The sequence below is a fragment of the Elephantulus edwardii genome, unplaced genomic scaffold, assembly GCF_000299155.1.
Source record: "Elephantulus edwardii isolate Elephantulus edwardi_28Jun2011 unplaced genomic scaffold, EleEdw1.0 scaffold00031, whole genome shotgun sequence".
Lineage (NCBI taxonomy): Eukaryota > Metazoa > Chordata > Mammalia > Macroscelidea > Macroscelididae > Elephantulus > Elephantulus edwardii.
Genome location: NW_006399781.1, coordinates 6,269,566 through 6,280,335, shown reverse-complemented (window position 1 = coordinate 6,280,335; position 10,770 = coordinate 6,269,566). Strand labels below are relative to the sequence as shown.

At 37.1% G+C, this 10,770-nt stretch overlaps 1 protein-coding gene across 1 annotated transcript in view; it reads right to left on the bottom strand.

The window, feature by feature from the left end:
• Nucleotides 1-209: 209 nt before the first annotated feature.
• The window catches only part of ATP11B (ATPase, class VI, type 11B), a 104,418-nt gene continuing 93,857 nt past the window's right edge, over nucleotides 210-10,770 (bottom strand). Inside the window, exon 28 of the mRNA XM_006884050.1 lies at nucleotides 210-621. Within this exon, the coding sequence (XP_006884112.1) occupies nucleotides 451-621 (171 nt within the window). The 3' untranslated portion in view covers nucleotides 210-450. The remainder of the gene's footprint in view (nucleotides 622-10,770) is intronic.

Sequence of the window (10,770 nt, the reverse complement as noted above, 5' to 3'; positions counted from 1 at the left end):
GTACCCCAGATGACAGAACAGGAAATAAAAATAAAGAAAAAGAAAAGCAAAGGTTTCCGACTTCATGAGCATATGCAGAATATTTGTAAAGACAAAAATCAAACAACAACAGCAAAAACAAACAAACAAACAAACAAACCAGAAACAAACCAAAAAACCACCTTGAATGAAAGGTAACAATAGTATAGGTACAGTTAAAAGAGAGTTATACTCCTATTCACCACACTGTAGAAAGATTCTAAAACAAAACATTTTGTTCATTAGTTGAAAAGTCTCTTCAAAGGTGCTTTCTCTTCCTTTTAACCCTCCACCCCAGAGCCACAAAGTGAACTCTACCAACACAGAGTGCTCGGAAGACATGCACTTCCTGCTTGCGTTGGTGACACCAGCTGCTGGCTTTTATTAGGAATCTAGAGGTGCAGGTTCATCCTGTTCCGGTTTATAGGATACTCATCTGCAGCAAAGGCTACTTAGAGAAATCTCACACCTGCTGATGTGGGCCGGACTACATCTTCCTATTACTCGCTCCAGCATTCTTCTAACAGATGCACACGCTGTTTCTCCTTCTGAGAAACAGCACATGGAGTCCAAGCACTTGATACTTGAATTTGCTTCAGTAAGCTGGAGGAGAGGAAGCAGAAGAAAGAAATTAGGATTTAGAGATTTTGGTTTCCAGAAAAAACATTTAAAAAATTATAGCAACTACTTTAAAGCCAAGAGCAACACATATGAATATAAAGATATGTTTTTCCCCATAGTGTGGAGATTTATGGTGGACTATAGTATTCATATAAAGCTATCTGAAATGCTTAGAAAAATAATCTGTGTAATCTGCCACTTCAATAAAAGGAAAAGGAAAAAATATCTGAAATTGTACTTCCTCAAGGAAAGGTCTAGTTAAGTAACTATATGAGGAAGTAGCTGGAGAGGATTTAAATCAGTAAATATTTAGGATTTTAATATCATATTTTAAAAATTTATTATGGCAAAAAAATACTGACATTAGCCAGTCAAACTTAATGACTGCATATTTCTCCTTGACTTTTTGTTAATACTCATATAAAGCCAATTTAAAATGTCTAGTAACTGAAAAAATAGAGTGCGGATTATTTTGAAGACTGGGAAGCAGCAACCAGTTAGGACCTAACTCCAATCTTCAACAAAAATAAACAAGTTATGACAAAAATAGTAGCAAATACATGATATTTATTTACTATGTGTCAGGTTCTGATTATACTGAATATGTCCATCCCATAACTATCTTTGAAAAAAATGTGCTTTAAATTGCTAAACAATCATTTATGGTGCCATTTATGGCCCAAATCAGCTTATTTCACCATTAAAAACATAAATGAAAAAATGTGGATTAAAAATTTATGAAGCCTGCAAACAGCTAATACTATTTCAAAAATTTTTTTTTCAGCTAGAACTATTAAGATTGAAAATGAAGTTCTTTTCTGAAAAGTTTTAACATTTACATCAATTTATGCATAAATTACTTAGGTAATTTAATCCCATACCAATAATTTTAATCATGTTAATATGAGGAGGGGAAATGGTATGACCACATAGCTCAATGAGTCCCAACCCTAGTTTGCCACCATCAAGGGTGTCCTATATTTCTCGTTCTGTTCTTGACACGTATCATCCTTGTAACAAATCTTTCAAATGTATAAAAGGAGAATAAAAAGAAATTCATTCATGTTCCACAAAGGTTGGGACTCATCACATGTAGTGTGTACGCATGGCAACAGAGGACAAGTGTGGAGACACTCACAGTGGAAGGAGAGACAGATGAGGTGGAATGTTAATAACCTGCAATTCTGAACCACTGGGGATGTCCACGTGATCCAGCCCAAACAGGGCACAGCAAGGCAGAAGCCAGTTCCCATCTGGCAACTACCTGATTGCACCAGTGCCGCAGGACTGAGAAACAGCCCGAGTTGACATGCTCTTACATTACGACAGCATTGATTTAGGGCTGTTAGGGCACGGGTTCCTTTACAGTGTTTTGTGAGATGTTGACAGGCCTATGATGAAAACCTTCCCGGGCCAATTAAGTCTGGGAAGCACTAGTCACACAAAGTTTCAGTCAAGATGCAAGGTTGGCCTTGGCAAGTGGGGAAAGAAGTTAGAGATTTCAAAAACATTAATCAACACCAGAAGAAACATTAATAATGAGAGGATTAGTCTGGGAAATATTGGCTTAGGTAGTAGGATTTCACCCATTTCTCAGTTTCCTCCGTGGGTCCCTTGGGTAGAGCATCTCTGATTTCTTAGTCACTCTAGAGAACTCTCATACTTCCACCCACCCACAGGATAAAGGACATCATGTCAAGGAGACCTTTAAGGGTATTTATAATCTGACCTCAGGCTACTTTTCTTGTGATAGTTCCCACATCATCAGCCAACCGGGCGGCATCCCCACCTGTGGGCACATGCCAACGCCTATTACCAACCAGGGTCAGAACCAAAGTTTTAAAATTAGTCATCTCTAAGAGGCCTCCTTTTTTCTTAACTGTGAGTGACGCCTCTCTTCCCGGGTTTTATGTCACTCCTAGGATCACTTAAATGGCACAAGCACTTGGATTGAATTCAACCACACATTTTGAGCAGACACTATGTTGGCCCCTAAAAAACTCAGCAGTCCTGGTCTCAATCTAGCGAGGTAAGGGCACCAAAAAGGTACACATTAAAATAACAGTTACATTTCCTGGGCATTGACTAGGAATGTGCAAGTTACTCCTCAAAAAAAAGGCCTCCCTTGTCTGACTTCTTTAAAATGTTAAATCTTTTGGGATAAGCAACATAATTGTCTTCATTTTCTAAAGCCAGCTGTTACTGGTGATGCTTGTGGGGCATGAGAAACTTGATGAAAAAGAGAGCAACTGAAATACAGTTTGAAGGATGTGAGGAGCTCCAGTAGCTAGAGACAGGGAACAGAAGGCGGCCTGGTGAACTAAGAGAATGATTCAATAGGTGTGAGGACAGGAAGGTGTAGTGTGTGTTCAGGTGGAGGTCAGCCTCAGAGTATGGAGGAAATGGGTACTATTATCCCCTTGCAAAAAGACCACTGGGATTGTTCTCCAGAAAACCGACAAACTCTCCTACTTCCCAAACACATTTTCATCTTATATTCATTACAGGGCACTGTCCAGAGTGCAGGGAGCAATGGCTGCATGATAATAAGGAAGTGGGAACTAGGCAGAGCATTTAAGTCTCATTTCATTCAAAGAAGATCAATACTTTAAAAACAAAAGCAAAAACTCTACTTACAAATGCTTAGAAGGGAGTTCTAGTGGCACAGTAGTTAAAAACTTGTTGCTAGCCAAAAAGGTCAGTGGTTCTAATCCATAGTGTCCTCAGGGTAGAAAGGATTTAGAAATCTGCTTTGTAAGATTACAGCCTTGGAAACACCATGGAGCACTTCTACTCTGTCTTAACTGGGTTGTGATGAGTCACAACTGACTTGGTGATTTGGTGACAATTGGTTTACAAATGCGGTAGTAGCTTAATTTACCAACATTTGAATTAATTGATAAGTCTCATTCTTCACATCTATTCCTAGGAAAAGCTGCATAATTTAGTGTTAGAAGAAAACAATTAAAACAGCTGATCTTAAAGTTAGCAACTGGACATGGCCACCAGGACCCCTTTATTTATAATTATTCAACACAATCATGAATTGATAAAAGCTTATTATCACAGAACTTAACTCTTGAAATTCTGCCTCATTCTTATTTTCATATAATTGACAGCAAAACATTTACTAATTTATCTTCTTGCTTTTACAAACTAGTCTTAGGAAAATTTTTACATGTCTTAGTTGCTTCTACAGCATCTTATCAAATCCAATTAAGTTTTCTGAGTTTAGGTGGCAGGCATAAAACTAAAAGACTATTAATATTAGGTCTTTTCCCTGCAATACAAGTATTTCTTGGGTGGCCAGTATGAGTGCTTGGCATTTAGCCTTTAAAGTATATGGAAGGTATAAGCCTTAAAGTATCGTTATGGGGAGGGGAGGAGGAAGTTTGTGTTTAAGGAAATGTTTTTTTTTCTAATGTGAAGTTTAAGTCATAAAATAACTACTGATTTTCAAGTGTCAAAAGAATCATAAAGTTCCTAAAATAAATAACAGCTTTATTTCATTATTCAGAACTGCAAATAAAACAGCTGTTTAGTGATGGCATTTGAAGAACTGTCATATCTCTGAGCTCACAGTCACTCTTCTAGCCTTCCTTCTTGCTTTCAAGTTTAATAAAACTAAAGCATATTAATATGAACCTGGAGAAAGATGGGCAATCTCCTCCCATGTAATCAACTGTCTTTGAAAACCGCCGAAGGGTCAGCTATGGGTCATTTCTCACTCTACGGTACACAACAACAAATACTTAATACTTTCCTAAGTCTTTTAGGGATCCCCAAAGAGGGGGATATTTCTGTAGGCGTTGAAGAACTTAAGTACAGCAATGGGCATACAACAAGAATTACATTTATTAGGTAAGCTCATTTTAGTAATTTGACTTACTTAATATTGATAGCAGGAGTGGCAGCTACTTTCTAAGCCTCTGGAAACTCTATGAAATTTGATAAATGATAGTTATAAAAAGGTTTCAGGTCTTTTGTTCATAGGGTTGCTATGAGTAGTGCTCGACTTGATGGCAATCAACAACAACAACAATTACAAAGTCTCAGGCCTCTTTATTTTAATTAGGTGTTTACTAAATTGGTTACATAAATATCAATAGTGAAATTAAAAATAACAACTACAAGTCCGCTATTTATAGCCTCACCTAAAAATGGTAACCCCCCTAATTTTTATGAAAAGGATAACTTAAAATAGCACTAAACGTGAACAAGTACCTTACAGAACAACTGGTGTGAAGAATTCCATTTCATAAGTATCAATTCATTCACTTCATGCTACAGGATAATTGTTTAGCAGAAATAATATCTATTCTAATATTTTTCTTTATTTCAATCTTCAGATGAAAAAGTTGACTTGAAAATATCTTTAGTTCATGCTTATCAGGTAAGCATTTATTTGCTTATAGAATCTTTCTCATTCAAAAATGGACAGCACTCAGTAGCAAACAAGTGAATATATCCTTAGCAGCTTTCTATTCCTCTCACAGAACACTGTGTTAAGTGGTGAGTGAGGCAATGCTGCAAATATTTTTGTTAATGAAGGTGAGGAAAGTGACAAGCAGTTGGCTGATAGGGCTGACAATGTTTTGTGTGGATACTGGTGACAGGGTGCAGGTGTGGGGTTTGAGAAGCTCAATCCAGGTTGAGAAAGGCCTGGAGTCTTCCTGATGTGGTCCCTAATGGGCCAGGTATGGCTGCAAGGAGGGCACCCAGAGTAGAACCTCAAAACTCAGAGACAAAGGAATGACAGTGGACCAGAGACCAGAGTGGTAGTCAACAACCACAGGAAAAAGCTGAGGAGGAGACCCACACCCGTGACACAGGAGTCAGCCTGCTTTGGCAAGGCTGATCAAATCTGGATCAGACACACATTGCCAGTTCAAAATAAAAAACACAGAAGCAGGATGCTTGCTGTATGCACGAATTTCAGGTAAGGAGCCCTGGTGATGTTTGGCTGCTAAGGTTTAAGTTTTGAACTTATTCTTAGGTTCTGTGGCAAAAAGCCTTTGTGATCCATTCTCTAAAGAAAACCCTGTGAAATTGTTCTACGCTGCCACATGGGGAAGCTAGGAGCTGAAATCTACTCTATATAACCAACACGTTTTTTAAAAAAGGGATTAAAAGAAAATCTCAATATATTGGCCTGAGGCAGAAGTGTATGAGAAGAAAATAATTATGATATATTTCATTCAAGGAATTACAACTCCATGATAAACACATCCCACCCCCACCCCCCAAAAAACAACAAAACAACAAAAAAACAAAAAAACCCTGCTGAAGAAGCTAACATCTCCAGGCAATTTTACAAAAAAATCATATTGATGATTTAAAAGGTTCTAGGGCTGTGGATGATGGAAACAGAGGCCAACTGAATAGAAGAAGAAAATTAACTGTTCCTTCTCTTGGGGAAATAACCCAAAAGCATTCGCAGAACCTGATTCTCAATGGATTTTACATTTTAATGGACACACTAAAGCAAAATAGCCTGAGGTTCACGTGTTCCAAACTGCCCACCTGAACCACTGGGGAGCTTTTGCCAAAGGACATAACTTCATAATTCTAGTATAGCCAGATTCCAAGTGGGTTGCTTGGCAGGGTATACTCTCTGTCTCTGGCTTTCCTCCTTCATGCAGGCAAACTCTCCACCTCAGCTTTCCGTGCTGCACACACACATTTAAAAAAAACAAGCTAAAATCCTTTCCCTATGCAAAAGACAAAGGAAATAGAAACAATCTATGAAGGCTCTTCCTCTCCCCCAAATTAATAATTTTCTTGAATTTATTTTCCATTGAAAATAATTACTGGGTGTTGATTAATTAATCTTGAATAGTCTCCATTTAGGGCAATTCACTAAAGGGATATCGTTTTAAGGATGTGAGAGAATAATTAAAGATTCTCCAAATTATTGGATCTGTCCCATGACTGGTTTATAGTCTAGTTAAATTATCTGCAATCTTCAGCTGGTTCTGTTCTGAAGTTTCACCACTTATAAGAGTTTATTCCAGACGGGACAACAGCATCTTTTTTGATCAGTAACTAAAATATACAACATGGCTGAAGTATGATGAGGGTAAGAATTTTTATCCTCCACAACTACTGCCGATCAAATATTCTGTGGATCCCAGTTAGGATATAGAAGTGGTTAGGTTTATTATTCAGGAGGGAGTAAATAAATTCATCAATTCATATTTTCTTAGTAACAAAGACACAGCTATGAGCTTTTTTATTAAAAGAACTGAGTTTGCTGACTAAAAGTCAACAGAAAATTTCTTAGTACCAATTCTAAGCACTATTCATCTGACCTTTCAATTGCATTCAAGAGGTAGATTTAGGTAAGTAGTGTCCAGCTTACAGAAATGTCAAACCACAATTTTCAGGAGGAAAAACTGATTTCAGATATAATAATAGCAGTGACATATTTTCAAAAGGAAGTATGGGAAGGAATAATAATTTCCTGAATATAATAGATTGTGAGAATTATTTTTCTAGGTTGGAGTTGGAGGTGAAGTGTAATTTACCACTTTTTATTCTGAAGGAGGGTTAATAAAATATTAAGGATGAGACATACAAAAAATGTGAAGATTACAAAAAATGAAAACAACTAAACCAAAACCACACATGGTAAACACGTGATGGGATTAGTAAAGCAACAAGAGAATGTCAGGTCGCTTCTCCCACGGCATGCCCCCAGCATGAGAACTTAGCGGATGCGTCCCCGGAAGGTCCAGCGCGGTACTACCTAGTGCACGCAAGAACTGTCCTGCTGGCTGCAAGCCTCAGCTAGCAGGTGCCTACTGTCCTCCCCTCTGTGCTTGCCTTCAGCAAATTCATATGCTGAGCTGACTGAACCCTTATCTTCTTCCATCTGGAAGGACAGAAAAGCAACAGGTCTCATTTTCAGAAGGATACTCTCACCATATTGAGGGTTAGAATCAAAACAGCAAGTTGGGTTCTACAATCTGTGAGTCACACACGAATGTTCACATAACAGCACGGTTACTGTCACACAAACAAGAGAGAGCTAACAGCACTTCATAAGGGGAGCATGACAAAGCATACACAATACACCCATGACTTTCCAGTGCACAAGCTGCTGCTAAACACGTACTAAGGCTACATAAAAACCAGGCTTCTTTAAAAAATATCAATTTCACCTATTAGACAAATTCACTGCCACCAAAATTTAAGTTTCTGATTGCAAAATCCAGTTTTCACTTCATGCTCTCTTCTCTGACATCTCCACTCTAACTGGGCTTCAGTAGAGGAGAGGGGCACGGGATCTTAGAAATGTCACAAATGTCTCCTGGGTAAGGAGTCAGACTTGACTTTTTAGTAACAAACTAAATTTACTTCTGAATAGTAACTATTTTAAAATATATACAGCTCTTATCCTTTATGCCTCCTTCAACATTTGTATTACAGATCTTCCAAGAAAGTTAAATAATGTGCCCACAGTCAACTTTTCTTTAACCTTTCTTAAATTATGTGAAAATGTCTTCATTAAATTAGGGCTGAATTATAACTACTTTTACAAAGAGTGCTATGGTGAATTTCTTATGTCTGTATTAAGAAAATGGTAGAATTCCTTAGGTTTAAGAGTAAATAAGTTTATGTGAAGACAGTTCATTGTGAAACACTTAAATCTAATTTATTCAAAACAAAACTGATAATAGTTTTGTGTTACTGGTTCTTATTTACTAACCTGATTAAGGGGCTTGAAAGCTCTTAAAGATATCTGCTGTCTGCACAATCTACTTCTCAGTTATAATGGTCAACAGTTAAAACTACTGTTGATCACATCCAAGAAGAGTTCAATGAAGTTTTGAAATGAGATGTATTAAAAATCCACAGGATGCTTCAACCAGACTGACATCTGTATTTGGGCACCTGCTGTCTACGGGCTATGAGCAAATGTCATCCACTGGTCAGAGTCCACCTGAGCAACTCTTAGTTCTGCCTGGCCTTTAGTTGGTATTGCCTCTTTCGTTTTTCTTTGTTGTTCAAAGACGACCACAGTATGTAAAAAGACCTTCTTACAGATGAAGATCCTGGGGGCTCCAATGGGTGAGCCTTCTGGTTAGGAAATAGAGCAGTGCTAGGGCAATGCTAGTATTCAGACCTTCCACTCGCTGATCAGAGACCTTTCCCCTTGCTATGTTGCCTCGCATATATTATGTTCTCAATGTGTTCTTGCACAGATGACTACTAAGCCTCCCTTTCCATAATGGTATTATGGAGCCTAAGAGCTTGGCGATTTTTGATCTTCCTCCCCCATTCTCTTTCAGTCTAATATTGACACACACAAAAATGTAGCCTGATTGAAGCAAATGTATATAAATACTAGAATCTCATGAAAATATTACCATTATCCTCAATGCAAGTCATTTTCATGTTTGACAAAAGAGTTTGCCAGACTGTTTTATATAATGATGTTAAAAAATGAGAGAGATCTAGTGTTCAGAAAGTCATTTACCTGTACGTGATATACACATAGCTCAACCAAAGGGGATGGGGAATCTTCACAATCATTTTGACTTTAGTTCTTGCGTTAAAGATGAAATTTGGCACACAACCCCTTAAATATCTCTTGTATATTCATCTGCAATTGTTTTACTTTTATAATTCAAGGTAGAACATATCAACAAATCTTGTTGTTTTAATGATGACAAGGAATGGAAAGGTTTAAAACACCTCAAAATGAACTCAGTTACATAAGAGGTTATTTAAGCAGCATTTTCTCAAAACCATTCATTTCATCAAATGCATATAGACAAATCAAAAACCTCAGAATAAAAAGAATCTAAAAAGAATATACTTGGTAAGAATGGACACGTCACTGATGGGCAAAAAAATGGAAGAGTAACAAAATAGTATTTTATAATATTTTTCTCCTAAAGAAGATTGGAGTTAAACATATAGTTTCAGTAAGAACCAAAAGTTATAAGATCTAAGCTTTCATTCCTTTACAGCAAAAGACATCTCTTGATTACTATTAGGTTTTTATTTTGTCATTTGGGCGACAAATGAATGAATCTTTCTGTGGAGCTAAAAGCATGTATCAAAGTATGTATATAAAAATCTATTGTTCAGTTTATAGATGCACTAAACAGTAGCATGGATATGAAATGCTCCAGCAGCCATTACAGGGCACAAACACAAATACACACATGTATTTATTACAGAGTATGGCAAGATAATGGGCAACTCTCACTTTCAAGTAACTACAACTTAAAATGTAAATTTATACGATGAATTTCTTTAGCTTTAGTTATTTAACATGCAAGAGCAGTCTTAAATATGAATAATATGACAAGCAGAAGCATTAAGAATTATGCTAGAAAAGATAAAGTATAAAAATAAATATAATGAGGTACAGATCTCTGTCCTGTTATACTGAATTTTCATCTCAAAGACATGGAAATATTTCCTTTTTCAGATTTTATTATAAATATTAATAAAGGTCGAATTAGTCAGGGACACGGCCGTGATAGCAAAAATGTCCCACTGTTAATTCATGCCTCTGCCCATCTTTTTCTGTTTGTTGGCCTTGAGCATGCAAAAGAGTTAATGAGGTTCTACTCCTCCTACTCTACCTAAGTTTGCTCAGCTGATTCCTTGCCCTCGACAATGGCTGCAGAGCGATGAACTCGTCACTTAAAGCGACTGTGTTGGAGTACATCTATAAGTGGACAGAAAAGGGATGGGACATACAACAAGTCAGTGAGCTGTATTCATCACCTAAGAGACAAGAGACAGGACAAGCTGTAAAAGACATCTGTTCCTACAACAATTGGAAATACCATACACCATACACATACATGACTGACAACTGTCAAGTTGTTGACTTCACCATTAAAAGACTTTGCTCTTCACTCTTAACACCATATTGCTATTCTGATGGAAAACAAAGATCAGAATTGATTTTTCGTGCTACTTTTGGTGAACAATGAAGTGGCTGAAACTTTTTATTTCTTCATCATCTGTAATCAGAGATGATGATGTAATGCCGAAATAATAATGATTACTGCCTGAAGCAAAGAAATAACACCACATAGGGAATGAGCTGATCATGTACTGACTCAGCATAAATAAACAGCAGGTTAGAAATGATACTAGAATAGC